Below are 17,219 nucleotides of genomic sequence, written 5' to 3' on the forward strand. Positions count from 1 at the left end.
AAAAGCCAGAAGGGGCTCTGTGGCTCAAGTGGTAGAGCACTAGCCTTGAGCTGAAGAGCTGAGGGACAGCGCCCAGGCCCAGAGTTCAGGCCCTACAAACAGACCCCCCCAAAAAATCTATTTTTCCCCCTGCATTTCAAATGCTCCAAACAAATTCTCCACAAGTGAGGGAAAAGGGCTTTGGTTTTATTCGCACAATTCTGTCTTCATTATGCAATTGTTTTACCTGTGTTTGTTCCTCTCTTGTGTAATCACCTTGATAGGGAACTGCCCTGGCCCACACACTGGTAAGTAGAGGCAAGGTCACTATCCTGAAGACAATCACTTAAGGTTTTGAGGGACCTGGGCCAGGAAAAGGAAAAGAATGATGGAAATCATAAAGCCGGAAATTGAATAGAGACAGGAATTTGATTTGGAGGGGGAAAGAAAGCTGTCAGAATTCAATACAAGACTGAGCCGGAATGAAGTGTCTGAAACCAAAATGACCTTTGTCCCTTCCCATGTCCAGCCCCTCATTAATAAGAACATATGAAAGCATTGAGTTGTTCTGAAACTCGGTGTCAAACGCGCATTTCCTGTTCTTCTTTTCTTTCCAGACAAAGTCAGCATACTGTCAACCTTCCTCGCTCCTTTCAAGTACCTAAGTCCCGGCACCACCCACACGGAGGATGAAGACAATCTCAGTAAGCAGCTCCCCTTTTCCAAACTTATGGAGAGGCCTCTCATTAATAGCGAAGTCTTCTATTGTCCCCCAACACTGAGCCTTGGAGGGGGGCCCCACAGGAGAGGGAGGATGTGGTTTACTGGGGCGGGGGCTCTGTTCTTACCTTCCCAAGAAAAGCATCTCACCCTACAGTCTCCACCTCATCTACAGTCATGAGCGTGCACAGTAGGGCCCCCAATGCTCCCAACCTGCAGTCCTCCTGAGCTGGAACACTCTCGCCTGCAGACCATCCTCACCCAGCTCCCATCCTCGCCTACAGTCCATCTCCCTCTACCCAAAGCCCATCCTGACCGGGGCTTACATCCCATTCTCACCTGGGCTTTCTGCCCTTACCTGGAAGTCCACCCACCCTCACCTGGAGTCCTTTCTCTTCCTGGTGCCCCATCCGTTCCTGGAGGAGAGGACCACACTGGGGTAATGTTGCCATGACACACACTCCAGAGATTGCAGGAAATGAAGTTTTTCTTAGACTATCTCCTCCTCTCTTTACTGTGTTGCCCTCTTCAAACCAAATAAGAGGAATGGTTATCATGTCTTCCTTCATGGTTTATATTATTATTTCACAAGGAATTAGAGCCCTTTTGCTGAAAGATTTCAGGTGCAAGAAACTGCAGAAGGGTTGAGTTAAGGAAAGAAGGCTGAGTGGTGTTTTCTGTCCAGATCAATGAAGAGAGCACAGAGAAGAATCCAGACTAGACATTTTTGAGGTATGTGCGTGTGAGACAGACAGACAGACAGACAGAGACAGAGACAAGTCAGAGAGTCAGAAAGATAGAGAATATCCCGGGTGAGTCTGGCTCACACTGCACTTGCCATCTTTCTCATGGCATATTGTCAAGCATTTAAAAGAAGGGGGCCAAACCTTCTAAACCCTCTGAACGCCACCTAACAGATGGGTCTCCTTTTTAACTGAAATGAGCTAAGAATGAGCTTCTTCGCATGGGACCAGGAGGAAAAAGGTGTTTACTGATGGTTTCTAAGATTGTTGGGACAGAGAGGAAATGGTGGCAAGGTTTTTTACTGGCATTCTGTCCAGGCCACCCTCTGCTTTTAAGAATATAACACTTCTGAAAAGAAAGCCAGACAATTAATAATGCTATTGGAAATGGAGATCATTTCATTGGATTATTCAACAAAACATCATAGAGGCGTCAAAGATAAGAACTGAAGAGAGTGCTGGCAACCCTCTGCTGGGCCCCTCCATTTTTTTTTCCAGCAGGGAAGGGCAGGGGAAAGGTCCCAGGGGGCCCAGATGGGCTTTTCACCCAGACCTAAAGAGTCCTTTCTCACGAAGACTTGTGGACAAAAGCCTGATTGTCTCTATTCCCTCACAATCCAAACTAGAAAAATCTCCAGATCCATCAAGTTATTGCAGGTTACTTCAGAGATTTTAAAAATCATATTCTGAACATTTGTCAGCTTGATGAGTGGACAGTGGTTTTTGGTCATGCACACGGAGATGACTCTAATTCTGTTTCCTGGAGCTGAATCTAGTCTTCCTTCTAAGAAAAAAAAAAAAATAAGTAGAGGAATTAGCAAGTAAGGGCTGTAGGAAGTATTGGGAGTAGAGCAAATGGTTTCTGACTTGGAGTAGCACAGTAGCCACAGCACGCAGAGGTTCAAGATTTGGGGAAATAAACAACAAAAGCCCAATCCAGAACCATTAGAAAGCTACTGCCCTGTCCTGAGGACATTGGAGATTGAGAGTTTTGCGTGCAGGCAGGTACACACACACACACACACACACACACACACACACACACACACACTTTCCTCCCCACTGAGACAGCAGCACCAAGGCCCAGGATATTTCTGGCCCAGGGCAAATTGAGCCAGGAATTTCACCAGTCAGAGCCTCCATTTGTAACACAAGACCAGTCAGTCACTTCAATCATGGAGCTGAAGAAATGCAACCACATGGAACACAGAAAATGTTTGATCACAGTTGGCTAATACTCAATACTCACCAATAGAGCTATTTTTTCCTCTAGTTTAGTGCTCAGTGGATAAAAACCTACAGATAAAAAATAACTTTTAATTGTTTATTATATGTTCAAAGGCTTTTGAATGCTCAGGAGACGTCATTGTTAATCAGTAGTTTCATTTTCCTCCTTTGGTGTGTGTTGTAAATTTAGTTAGAAAATTATTTTCACAAGTTGCTCAATGACCAACTCTCATGAATTGGGTTTGCCTTCATAGTTCTAAATATGCCAATAAAGTCATACCAATTTGCTAACCAGATGCCACTGGAAACTGGGAAGAGACGTTCTGTGCGTGTGACACGAGTATGTGGGATGTTTGTGTTAAGTGTGTATGTCTGTGGCATGTGTGCAGTGGAGGCATGTGCATACTATGTTGTATCCGCCTGAATGACTGACGATGGTGCCTGTGTCTATATGTGGTTAGGTGGGGTGTGTGTGTGTGTATGTGTGTGTGTGTGTGCACCATGTGCATGCATGGGTGGCCTTTTCGCATATTTGTGCTGTATAAGTGTGTGTGTGCACGTGTGTGTGGAAGCAAAGATGGGTGAGGAAGGATGTGCTTCCTCATCATGTCTCACGCTGCGCCATCCCACAGATCTGGTGTTGTCTAAGCTGCTGAAGCATCTCAGCACTGTATGAACTTGAGTATCAGAGCTGACCAAACTGCCCTGAGCTGCCAGATTGCGCAGAACCCAGCACATGTCACAGCTTTTGCCTGGACTGTGGGCCTCCCTATTGAAAGGCACTAAGCTGGAGGAAGGAAAGAGGTAACAGGACACACCCACTATGCCCTGCACCATGGGATCAAGGCTCATATCTTATTGTTATCGTGTAATATCTGTTATCAAGTCTTCCAGATGGGCCTCAAAGCACACACAGGTGCCCTTGGACTCTGGTGTAGGAGTTCCCATGCCGCTGTGTCTGCTTATCCATGAAAATTGTACACACAGAGCACAGACTGGCCCCAGAAAGCCATCTTCTGCCCATGGCCCAGTCTGATACATTGCGATGCCCTCACAGGACCAGCAAACGCATGAACCGTGCATGCTGCCTGGCCCCAGGCTCCCACCGTCCACCCTAGCCTGGCATTTTCTCCTGACCCTTTCTTTATCAAGCCCCTCCTGCTGCTTGGCTGGAGAACCCAGACCCCTGCCATTCTCCTACTCCTAAGTCCTGTTGTCTAGGGGAAGGGCTGTTCTTTTTTTTTCTTTCTTTTAACACTGGGGCTACTTGGCAGCAAAATAACCTTCACCAGAAACAATATTATCTCTGCAAATGTAGCGTGGTGCAGCGGATGGCTGGCTCTCCAGAGCCCTCCTGACCCACAGCCACGCAGTATCATTATTAGCGATGCATACACTCCCAATGATGCCGGCCTAGCCCGAGAGGGGAAGCCAGCTGTGTGTAATGACCAAGCAGAGGATGCTGGCCTGCAACACAGCCAGCAGAAGAAGAAAGGGCTCATGAATAAACCTGTGAGCGAACACAGCCTTCAGCACACACGTCCAAGTGGTGGGAACGCTGAGATCCCGTGCACAGAACACCCCCCACACACTACCAATCTACCTCTGATGTTGCCACTGCCAAAGGATGGCAGCCCAGGTCACCAGACTGAATCAACACTAAGGAGTTTACTTCGTTTCAGACGCCACAAGTTTAACCACAGCTATGATGATAGAAAAGTTGGCTCTTTCCCTTGAAAAAGGCAATTCTTTTATGCATTACACCTTTAAGCCTAGAACTACATTCACTGACACTTTTTTGTCAAATGAGATAATGCACTTATGAGGCTCACAAGACGAATCCATGGATGAGAGAAGCAGAATGGAAATAATCTTATTTTACATTTTTCCATACAGCTACTTCCCTGACTTAGACATTTTCTTTTAGTGTCTGACAGCAGTCTTCAAATTGCTTGTGATCATTCTATCACTGCTGCTTGTGGTATTTATCTAATGTAGTTTGAAGTTACTTGCCAGCTTCTTTTTTTTCTGGTCTAATTTCCACAATGGAAGGATATGTGCGGCTCTCTGAAAAGACCTTGGAGAAGTCATAGTGCAGAGAAGTCTCGCTTTCGGGAGGTGTTGGAGAATTAGGTAATTTGTCAAGGCGGAAGGAAGGCGCGCACAGCTATGGGCATTCGAGAATGCCGCCCTCCTGGTCTCCCTGGAGATGGATTTCATTAGTGAAAGTGTTTGAAATCCAGATCAGGACTTTGCCGATGGCAAAGGACAGCGTATGAGCCCCACTGAGACCAGGTGCAGTCAGGGGGAGCTGCCTTGTCCATCCCTCTCCCCCTCTCCCCCCCCCCGGCCCAGAGACTCATTCTGTTTCCTTCTCTGCCTACCTACCATTCTCCTGTAGGCCTGTGGTTTGCACACACACACACACACACACACAGGCTTCCAGCTAAATAATTGACTTTGATGAGTCTTTATCAATGGTGTGTGTGTGTGTGTGTGTGTGTGTGTGTCAGAGTTAGAGAGAGAAGTTGAAGATAGTTAAGATTTCGGATGAATTCTGACATTAGCTGCCTTAACAAGTGGGTCTGTGGTCTGCCCCTGAGGGAGAAGGCCAGTTCCTTGCAGAGTTAATTCCAGCTCTAACATGCTATGACACTATGAGTTATGATTGGCAAGAATAATAATTATTTGGGAGAATGAATTCCAGAGTGGAATTAAAGGATTCATTAAGTCTTATATACTATTATGAGCCACCCACTGGAACTGTGCCAAGTGTACAACCAATGCCTTTTCAGAACCAAATCGCTTTTATCACATAGCTCCCTCAAGTCCTGCCATCTCAGAAGACACTGAGAACTCAAGAGTCAGTCTACAGTGTTCCCCGCCTGGCCCCAGTGGGCAGGGGCAGCTGACTTTCTGCTACACCACCATCCTAACAACGGAGCATGCCCTTGAAAGATCATGCTAGAACCTGTAGACGCTTGTCTGTACGGATGCTCACATAAGCCTGTGTAGCAGGTTCTGAGTATAAACCATGTGACAGGCTCATGAGGTCCAGAAGCCATTACTGCTCACATCTCACTGCTAGTACACAGGGAAAACAGAATCCAGAGACCAACAGACCACTTCACTGACGACTGCCAGGACATCTGAAACCTATGTCCAGAGAGAAGGTGAACCGTGGGCAAGCAATGGCTGAAATATAAAAAGGTATAACTAAGGAAAGCTCAGGCTTGCGTGGGCCAACCCTGGAGCCTCAGAGTCTGAGAAAGAACTCAGGAACAGTGCACGCCCTCTGAGCTCCTGCAGAGGAACAGCAGAGCTAACTGAGTTAATCAGGCTTACGTGATCCTACCTCAAATTCACTTTCTCATGACGTTTTTATTGTGTCTATTTATTTAAGATATACAACATGATGATTGGGTACGCAGAGTCATAGTGAAGTGATTGTTATGGTCAAGAAAAATAATGTGTTCATCATTTTCTTGTGGTACTAGGGTTTAGGCAGACACTCTACTACTCAGCCCTTTGTTGCTTTAATTACTTTTCAGGCAGAGTCTTATTAATTTATTTTTTTTGTCGGTCATGGGGCTTAAACTCTGGGCCTGGGCGCTGTCCCTCAGCTCTTCAGCTCAAGGCTAGTGCTCTACCGCTTGAGCTACAGCGCCACTTCCTCAGGCAGAGTCTTATATGTTGCTCGGTGACCCTGATCCTCCTATCTCTGCCACCCAAGTAGCTGGGATTATAGGCAGGAACCTCATTTTCAATATTATTATGAGGTGATTAGGGAGATAAGAGCACCTAAAATCTACCCTTGGCCAATGAGCATACACTAAATGTGACATGCTCCAAAGAGACAATTCCCCTCAAGCAGGAAAGGCAGGAGAGGCAGAGAATCCCTGTCTGTCTTCACAGCATACGTGTACATAGACCTCCAGGGCAAGAGGTGAGGAGACAAGGCTGAAAGCCAAAAGTACAACAGCCCTTCCAGGAGCCCCAGCCCCCAGCTCTTATAGCCCAGAGTGCATAGGTTTCCCCCAAGCTCATGCATGGACAAGTCGCTTTCCACCTCTATGTTGAGCAGGAACAGTTTCTTGCTGCCTGACTTTTTATCTGAGGATTATTACATATGACAATTGGCCCTGGGAAACCTATTAGCTAAATGGAGAAAAAAAATGAGCATAATTTCCTGGGTCAGAGGAGGAGAGTGCAGCATACTTAATGTCTTCTGTGTGGAAGAGGAAAATGTGAATGTGTAAAATCAGAGTTGGATAGTGTACAGAGCTCTTGGAGAATGGCTATAGCAAAACACCAGCAGGAGCCTGGTGGCCAAGCTCTAGAGATGATGCTATGATTACGGGACTCCAGGTATCTTCAGGGAGCAATGGAACAGGGGAGTGTCATTTGTCACAGCAGGAATATTATACATTGGTGTCTCTCTGTCTTTCTGACCCCCAAGTAGCCCAAAAGGCAAAGATCTAGGTGGGGGGTGTCTTTATATGCACTGATACTCAGCAGGTTCTGGTGATCTTTGGTTAACCAAAGAAAGAGACCAATTATGTTCTGATCTGTATATGGAGAAGTTGGCGTTGTTGTTCTTTGGCCCCTTAAGAGGGAACAGAATGCTTCTAAATCTTACATCACCCCCTCTAGTCCTAGAATTTCTGGATAAACTGATCAAAGACTCCAGTAAGTAAAATAAACAGAGAGTGAGCATGGGACGGGATATAAGGAAAGAAGTGAGAAGAGTCAACCTATACCTTTTTCCCTGCTCTCATTTAAAATACATGAGAATTTCCCCCATGGTAGACTTGTTCCTCAGTCCAATTATACATGCAGATTTTAGTCACCCTCATTTACCTGATGAGGCAAATGTTATTAAATACTTTTCTGTCGTTAAAAAATTGAGTTGGAATGGTCGCGCTCAAAGTTACAGAAGCATAAATGCTTTATGGACTGTTGCTCACTTACCTGTTTACATCCTGAGGCTTACGGGACAGAGGAAAGAGTCCAGTCCATGCTGGGCTCTGCTGGCCAATTCAGGCTAGCATTCAGGCCCCTGAAAAGGGTGCTACCCTCCTAAATACTGAGTAGCCTCGACTCCTAGAAAGTCTTGTGAGTATTAAGGACAGGAAGCAAACACTCCATCTCTTATCAATTATTCAGAAAGGGACTCACAGCACAATGTCACTATCATAGTTTCTGCTACAGAACTATGTCACTACAGCAGCCACTAAGAGCTAAGGCAGGAGAGAGAATAAAAAGAATTTCAGTGCAGGTGAAAGGAAAAGTATTGTTCTGTGAGTTCAGTTCTCCAAGATCTAACGGGTCATCTGATAGGCTGGCTGCTATAAGCACACTGACACTCTCAATCAATCCCCATGTTGTAAGAAATCAATAAGAAATTAGAGCACTCCAACCAAGTTTCCAGGCAATCTGATGGGGGAGGAGGGGAGGTTGCAGTGTATTGTTTGTTCGTTTTTCCATTTTTTAACTTCAGTTGGGAAACTCACATGGTTAATCTTAGCTACTCCCCCTTGGCTTGAAACTCCCTAAATGGTAGAACTAGTTGCTGTGATGTTTGCTCAAAGCTCATAACAATTCACAAAAAAATGGCGGCGGGAAGTTGGTGGTTGCTCTTTGGAAGGTAATTATTTCTACTGAAACATATTACGGACGCATGCTGTGCACTTACAAAGCTCTCAGATTCACACTTTTGCACAAAATTGCCTCCCCAACTCTAATATGTCTAGTAGCAAATAAAAGAAGGACAAAAGTAGAACCAGTTTACAACTTAGCAAATTAAACAAACAGGAACCTGAAATTTCTTTGAAAGTGGGCTCCAGCATCTCCCACACATGATTCTGTCCTTCCATAGATACACAAAGATACATGTGGCTGCCTGACCTATGATAGATTAAAATAGAGCTAAGAGCAGGAAGCATACAACTTGAAAAAGAACAATCTCAAATGTCAGGATATCTCCTCAAGGCACCTGGCTTTACAAAGGTGTCCTTTGGTGTGATGAAATTGTACTTTCTTCTTTATTATTCCCCAACAACAATAGCATAAACCAAGGAGGGGGGAGGGGCAGGTGAGGGGGGAAGTCAGGCTTTTCTCACCCCGAAAAGATTTTCAGGCTGAATTAGGCAAGTAAGTCAACAACCATCCAGACACTCAATGTCTGTGTTTTAGGCTGTGGCTTAGCCGTTAAAAATCAAAACAAAACAAAACACTTTGAGTTCCTGCTTGTTTAATGAAGTGTGGAGGGGGAAAGGGCACAGAAATAACTCATTCTTACCTGCCTTAGAGCCTCCACGAAGCTAAGACCTCCTGGTCTCTGGGGAAAGGTGTAAGGTTCATAAGAGAAACCAGTGTACAGTTTTGCCTGGACAGGGACTCAGGCAGACTGTGGTCACAATACCATCATCATCCCTAGTGGTCCAGAAAGGGGCGGGGCTTACTATAAAATGACCAAAAGAAAAAAAAAATGATGGAACTATACAGTGTCAAGATAAATAGCTTACACCACCAGCACAGAGAAGAGCAACCTGAGGTCTCTAGGAATGAGTCATATCTGGACCAATTAACACTAAGTAACCTCGTAAACGACTTCCCCTCTTTCAGCTTCCTTTGTCCACCTATGAAATAGTGCCCATGTTACCTGCCTCCCCCTCCCCACCCACCCAGAGCTGACTTGAAGCAGCAGTAGCAAAATCTAGGTTCTGGATAAAGACACAAACCTGCTAGGGCTCAGAAAAGGCAATGGTATTGTGGTGTTATTCGCCTGTATAATTCTCCAAATATTTTCTAATGAACTTAAGAGCTTAGCATTCCAGAAGCACAGGCCCCAATAAGCTCAGGAGGCTATGTGACAATCTATGGCTGAAATTTTTCCTATACAGAACAGTGTCCAGACAAATTACATTATCTTTAGATGCATCTGTCACCTACAGTTAAGTAAATGATGATTTTTTTCTAAATTTACTTCAGATCATTGGGGGGGGTGTTGTTGTTGTTGTTTGCAAGGGAAATAAGACATTAAAATACAAATGGTTTCACCTTCTATCTCTTCCTTATCTTTTCCCTCTTTTTCACCCCAGAGGAAACTGGACCCTGTCTTTATTAAATGTATATGTATAGCTTTACCATTGGGTCTGATTACACGAGTCATCTGCATTGTTAGTGTCCTTGTATTCAAGGAATTGTATTCTATTCTGAATTCTTTGCAAGCTGAGAGTCACATACTGCTATATGTCTGAAATTAACTTGTTGAAGCATTTATCCATCAGATATAATTGTACATTGTGTTCTGTAGTATGACTGAGTTGCAACATATTTAGACATTTTCCTAAATTTTTAATTTTGCCAAAGAATGCCATGATGAACATCTTTATTTCTGTGTACGGAGGTTACTCTGGGAGCCAGCCTTGCTGGTAGAATTGATGAGGAGGTCATGTGGGTTCCTCAGCTTCACTGGGGGCCCCCGGAGACGCTTTTCACACATACTGTTGCTCATTACTACCAACCAATCTATAGGTACATGCCCCCCCAAAGCGCTGGGCATTATTGGCCTGTTTTAAGGCTTTCCCTATCCCATGGCAAGAATCGCCTGGGCAGGAATCAAGGGGACCCTGGTATGCAGCTATGCTGCAGCCGCAGCCCTGCCTGGAGCAGCCCCTGGTGCAGTTAGACCTATGGGCTTTGTACAGTCAATCACAGCCTGACTATCAGGGAATGAAGGGTGTAGCAAACATGCTGACTGGTCACAGGTGACTCTGACAGGGAGGACTCAGAACCACATTCCAAATGAAGCCTAAAGCCACATGGCAGCACCTGTAGCCTTTGACAGATCCCAAAGGGCTGTTTCATCCAGATGGGGCAGAGAAGCATTTTCATACAGAGGATCAGATAGGAAGCAGATCAGACTCATGGCTAGGGGATGATAGCAACTCTTAGCTCCGTCATCCTAGCCAGTAAACAAGTGGCACCCTGGAGCTCCAGCACCTATGCTTCCTGGCATGCAGGTGTCATGCAGGTGGACACAGGTGGATGCAGGTGGCATGCAGGTGGACACAGGTGGATGCAGGTGGACACAGATGGATGCAGGTAGACGAAGGTGGACACAGGTAGACACAGATGGCATACAGGTGAACACAGGTAGCATGCAGGTGGATGTCAGTGGACGCAAGTGGATGCAGCTGGACGAGCAGAGGTGTTTCTCAGCCTCAGACCTCCGAGCCTCACAGGGACGTGGGGCCACGAGTCCCCAAAGATGCGTCCTGCTCACCAGCCTGGCTGGGCAGTGCTCAATGCCTGAGGCTTCCCAGGCCATGGATCTGGAGACCCCAGTCCACAGCATCCAGGCTTCATGGAGAGCCGGGTCATCCTGACTCCCGTGTGTTTAACCTCCAGGTACCAGCAGCGCAGACGTGAAGGAAAACCGAAACGTGAGCAACCTGGCGCCCCGGCCGCTGACGCCGGGGGACAGGGCCAGAGGCGGCCCGTCCAGCACCAAAAGGAAGAGGCCCCTGGAGGAGGGGAATGGGGGCGGCCACCTGTGCAAGCTGCAGCTGATCTGGAAGAGGCTGTCCTGGTCCGTGACCCCCAAGAACGCCCTGGTACAGCTGCACGAGCTGAAGCCCGGCCTGCAGTACCGCATGGTGTCGCAGACAGGCCCGGTGCACGCACCCGTGTTCGCCGTGGCCGTGGAGGTGAACGGCTTCACCTTCGAGGGCACGGGCCCCACCAAGAAGAAGGCCAAGATGCGCGCGGCCGAGCTGGCGCTCAAGTCCTTCGTGCAGTTCCCCCACGCGGGCCAGGCGCAGCCGGCGCTGGGCGGCGCGGCGGGGCCCTGCCCGGACTTCACCTCCGACCAGGCCGACTTCCCGGACACGCTGTTCAAGGAGTTCGAGTCCCCGGCCCCCGCCGCCGACGCGGCTGTGCACCCCGAGGCCCGGGCCCCCCGCCGCCTGGCCCCCCACCACCCCCACCCCGGGCGCGGGCGGCTGCTGTGCCGCGCGCTGGAGCTGGTGGGCCCCGCGCGCCCCCCGGGGACCCCCGGCGAGAGCAACCCGGTGGTGGTGCTGAACGAGCTGCGCTCCGGCCTGCGCTACGTGTGCCTCTCGGAGACCAGCCAGAGGCCCCGAGCCAAGAGCTTTGTGATGGCCGTGTGCGTGGACGGCAGGACGTTCGAAGGTTCTGGACGCAGCAAGAAGCTAGCCAAGGGGCAGGCGGCGCAGGCGGCCCTGCAGGCCCTCTTCGACATCCGGCTGCCCGGACACACCCCCGGCCGGAGTAAAAGTAACCTGTTGCCGCAGGTGAGCGTTGGCAGTGCCAGGTGGAAAGGATGCTGGGCTGGCTATGGACTGGGGGGGTGGGGGGGTGGGATCCCCCCTGCCCTCCTCTGGATTGGGGAACAGGCAGGGCCCTCCTCCAATAACTCAGCAGGTGGAAGAAAAGATCGGAGGTCACCTTGGTATGTTGGGCCATGCATGACCCGTGTGAAGTCACAACAGATGGTGGGGGGAGGCTGGACCGTTGGAGGCCCCCCAGATTCTGCCCCAACTGGAGGCTCTTGTGGTAGAAGTCAGGCAGGGGCCAAAGGTCAAAGGGAGAAGCAGGTGGTGGAAGGCAGAGGAAACCAGAAATGAGAAAATATGGGACTCTCTCATCTTTGCTTGCACAATTATGAGTCTGCTCTTTTTTTCGGGGGGGGGAGTAGTGCTGGAGTTGGAACTCGGGATCTTTCTATGCTAGGCCAGCACACTCTCACTGAGCTACATTCCCAGCCCCGGTGGATCTGCTTTCTTACCTGAGTTTACCTGGACCCCTGGAAGAAAGATGTTTAACACTGTGGCAAAGAACGACTGTCATACCTCATCCATACTAGAGTCTTCTAATTGCTTATTTATGCAAATTATCTTTTTATCCTTCTTTGAGACCTATTTGTGGGCAGCACTAATGTCGTAGATGCAGAAATTGTCTTTATTCTTTTTGAACATCAATCAAGGACAAGAAACACTTTACATAGTTAAAAGGCACTTAGCCCAGTGCAGGATATATTGTGAGTACTTAATAACTGCAAGTTCTTACAGCGACCCCTTCCATCATTTCATTCCATCACAACAGCTGGAACAGAATAGATGATGTTGTCTTGGGAGATCATAAATCTGTTAAGAAACACCAGATACCACCCAAAGCTCAGCTAGTGGGCAGGGGTTCAACATGAGGACACAGTAATGGAAACGGGATCCCTCACGGGGAGTCATGACCGGGTGTAGCGTTCATTCATTCATTCATGCAATACCTATTTGTCTGGAAGTGGACATGGGAAAGGGACTGAGTCTGGCAGATGTTCTGCTGATCACAGAGCTGGGATGAGTGAGGAGAGAGGTCATAAACAACCAATGAGTTCTGATCAAGGGATGGATGCAAATCCTGCCGCCTCTGCCTTTCATTTTCTCTCTTAATGTCAATCATTTCTGGAACCTTCACTGGTTCTGCGAAGGAGCAGGTGAGGGGTCTTTGACCATTGGTCTTGGCTTCCAAGTTACCTTCAAATAAATACAAAGTCAAAGTAAAATTTAAAAAATAAGACATTGGAAAAGAGAACAACTTCTTTGTAAGTCCCTGTGTACCTGCTATTGAGAAATTCTAGGCCCTCGCTTGCTCTCTTTTTTGCCCTCTGCCTTTGATTTTTCTCTCTTCTTTCTTCCTCTTCTGTTCCTCTGTGATCTGTCCTCTAATCATCCCAAACAGCTATGAGGGGACTTTATGCCTTGCTGCCTAGATAAGGGCTGAGGGATGACCTCTGTTGAGACCGCCTGTGAGCTTTGGTGGGACTTTGGTGAGCTAGTCTCTCTTGCCATCTTCCCTGAGACACCATCTAACCAGTGTCTGTGGGTGCCTTCCTCCATTTCTATTCCACTCCCCTCCAGCCTAATGCCATTTGCCAAGGTTGGCATCCAGCCAAGCCTGGGTCTTTTTTCTGTTCGGTAGAATGTATCCTCCCTCTCCTGCCCCCCCTCTTTCTCCCTCCCTTTTCCTCCCTCGCCCTCCCTCTCTGTCTGTCTCTGTCTCTGTCTCTCTCTCTCTGTCTCTCTCTTTCTTTCTCTCCCCCCCCTGCCCCGCTTCCCACCATGTGAAATTGAAGGATGTCAGTGAATTCTGGGTGTGATGCCTCCTTCTTTCATGTTGTCAACCGTGAGCTCTCACGATGGAGAAACCAGGCAGTGTTACTACTTTGTAATAGTCATTTGACCCCAGAATGCAGCACATCAGTTAAAGCCCCGGTTGCTAAATTATTTTTCCCTGACAGTCTGCTAACCACTCCGACTGGATGATGAAGGGCACAGAGCAATTCCAGGGTTGCGGGCCATTCATCACGCCCGGCATGCCGCCATGCCAGGAGGCTCATTATCCTCTCAGCTCACTCCCCTCGGGATGTATTCCCCACAGCTGGGCGGAGGCCAAGGATAACAATGGGAGTCCAGACTGGGAACTTCCAGGAGTTTTATGAAATTAAAATCCAATCCTGAATAGGATCTGGATTCAGTGGGGGGGAGGGGGAAATAAAAAGGAAAGATTCCCAGTATCACTGTAAATGCTGATCTACCTAACCAGCACCATTCTTCAAGAACCTCTGTGCATCTTGGAGACCCTGTAGATGCAGCCCATGCATCATGAGGCCTCCACGTATAGATCTCAGGACCTCCCATCTATACGCCATAGGATCTTTTACTTATGCATCGAGGTGGAGCCTTTATCTGTAGAGCATTGATCCCCTATTCATTCGCCAAAGAACTCTCACCTCTACACCACCCTGTCAATACAACATAGAACCCCCTTGGAATCTATCATGACTGCTCTCAGCCTCAGCCTGCACAGAGCAGAGGGAAGAGAGCAGAGTAGGTTCTGGTGAGGACCATTATAAGGAATCAGAATCTCCCCAACTTCAGCCCCAAGACCTGTAGAGTATTTCTACAAGCATGACCATGGTCATTAGGCTCATAATCCAAAATATCAACTTCTTGAAAACACTTAAAGCAGCCTTCCAACAGTCAAAGTGACATCATTTCACTAGGATCTAATTTCACCATTTCCCATCTCTGGGGGCATGTCTCAGAACCAGGATAACTTCACACCTTCCTTTTTTTTTTATTTGAGATCTGACTCTTAAAGAGAGTGTTAAAATCAAGCATTTGTTAATTTTTATGAAACATGAAACAGAAATAAACACATAGGGATTGCTATATAGGCCAATAACTATTGATCGTGACCATGGCTCCCTAGGAGATATCTGAGAGATTCAATCCAAATCCTTCATGCTGTCTTCATCTGGAGTTGGTGCAAGACTTCTCTGGACTGGCCAGAAACTTGGAACTAAACTCATGACCCTGTGAGAATATTACATGTTCATTAAAGAGGCATCACCATTTAAAATCATTAAAATCATACAAAAAATTCCTTCTCTCCCCAGCATTCACTTCCCGCTTCTACCCTAGCAAGAGCTGTAATTAGAAAGCCGAAATTCCACAATAAAAACGTATCTTGCAGCACTTCCTTTCCATGAGAATGAAGGCCTATGCTTGTTAAGTAACTGTTACCTATGTGCATAGTGATCCTGGTTTGTTTGTGGACTCATTCACTTTTAGTTATTTCCTTTACTAGCTTACTTTCTTAAAATTTCTATGTCAAGAAAATCCATGTCTACAGTGCCCAAAGACAACTAATATGCACTTTTCCCTCAAAATAAGAGAGAGATCTACCTTTAAGCACTAGCCTTGAAGGTGGGTTTCTTTGACCAAGGCTGGTAGATATCCTTTTAGGGAAAATCATGCCTGTTGTCTCAACCCAAACCAGTTTTCACCAGCCCAACATGCTTGTGCAGTGTGATATTACAACTGCTACTCTAATGTACGTATTACAACAAGGAGGGAAGAAAAAGCATGGGAATATAGAAAGAAATTGAAATGAGCCATGTTTTTTAAGTCTCGGCATTTTACAGTATGCTTGGATTAGAGCCCTTGTGTGTGATCTCATTTTATAGAATTTGTCCCTAAAATTAGCTGCAGCCCAAGGGGACCAAGTCTGTGACTACCCCAGCAGCAGCTGCCCTGTGGGACAGGGCACTGTGTCTCTGTCGTCAGAGAATCCAGGTGACCCCAGCTGCCTTGGACCACTGTACAGAGTGGTGGGGTATATTTTTCCTAATCTCATTCTTGCACTAATTTCTTCTTACTCAAAAGAAGCAGCACCCAGATTGCTACGAGCTGAATCAACTATTCATTAATATTACCATAACAAATTAGCAATGGAAAGATCCTCAAAATTTAAACAGATTTAAATGAAAAGTGAGGAGGTGTGTAAGTCTCCTTTATTACCCAGATTTGCAATACCTTAACCCTGACTGTGCTGGCTTACCTGAAAATATCCCAGAAGCAGAAGCATATCTGTTCCCTAGAGAGCTAGGACCCTGGGACCCTCCACTCCAGGCTGCAGATGAGGGAGTCTCCTTGTGCAGTCTCCATCCATAGGAAGAGGCAATGAGCGTGGGCTTTGCCATTGGCCAGGAGCCCAACCCAGGCAATCCCAGAACCACATTTTGACTTCACACCTGGGTAGGCCTGTAAGCACAAACAACAGGCCTGGATTCCTACTGGTGTTATTGAAAAGAAATGATTGGTTTATGTTGGGGCCCAGACATTCTTCCTACATAAGTAATTACATTGTTTGGTGTTGTTACCACATGTCTCAGTTCTGTCTTCCTGCCATCTCCCTGTGGTGCTGAGATCAGGGCCAGGCCTCAAAGTATCAAAGACCTGACAGTAGGGCAGACAGGAGAGGAACTGTCCACGAAGACATCCGAACAAAATAGACCTGGACCTCCTGAAGAATCGCTATACTTAACCAGCAAGACTAGAGTTGGTGTTTCTCAGGAAAAGGGTTCTCTGAGGCCCACAGGAGTTGCAAATATGCATCAGGGCATCTAGTAGTAGGTGTCAGTGCCTCCTTTCCCTTGTCCTCCCATGCTTCTCTCTAGTCACAGGGAGACTTGAATCCTTACCACACGACAGAGCTGGGGGTGCTGGAGAGTCATGGGATCTCCTTCAGGAGTGGTCTGGGGCACTTCATCTCAAAGCTGGTGGGAGAGTAGAAAAGTTACTCAGGCAACTGACTTAGGGGACTGTGATGAGTCAGACTTCAGGTGGAGGCCAGCCATTCTCTCATGAACATTTCCAACCCATGTTGTGAGGAAACAAAGAAGTATTCATAGTATATTCATTCTTATTATACTTCTGGCTGAAATGCCATCATTTATGATCCTTATAAATGTTTATCAGTTAATAATTCATCATTTGCTGGGTGCTGGTGGCTCATGCACATAATCCTAGCTACTCAGTAGGCAATGGTCTAAGGATCATGGTTCAAAGCCAGCCTAGGCAGAAAAATCCATAAGACTCTTGTCTCCACCAGAAAACCAGAAGAGGAGCTGTGGCTCAAAGTGGTAGAACACTAGCCTTGAGCAAAAGAGCTCAGGGACAGCTC

The 17,219-nt window shown here is 47.2% G+C and overlaps 1 protein-coding gene across 1 annotated transcript in view; it reads left to right on the forward strand.

The window, feature by feature from the left end:
• Adarb2 (adenosine deaminase, RNA-specific, B2 (non-functional)) overlaps window positions 1-17,219 on the forward strand; it is a 141,184-nt gene that overhangs the window by 11,333 nt on the left and 112,632 nt on the right. The window contains exons 2-3 of the mRNA XM_013009220.1: window positions 597-683; window positions 11,085-11,989. Of these exons, the coding sequence (XP_012864674.1) occupies window positions 597-683; window positions 11,085-11,989 (992 nt within the window). The remainder of the gene's footprint in view (window positions 1-596; window positions 684-11,084; window positions 11,990-17,219) is intronic.

This window comes from Dipodomys ordii, unplaced genomic scaffold (assembly GCF_000151885.1).
Source record: "Dipodomys ordii isolate 6190 unplaced genomic scaffold, Dord_2.0 Scaffold9, whole genome shotgun sequence".
Taxonomy (NCBI): Eukaryota; Metazoa; Chordata; class Mammalia; order Rodentia; family Heteromyidae; genus Dipodomys; species Dipodomys ordii.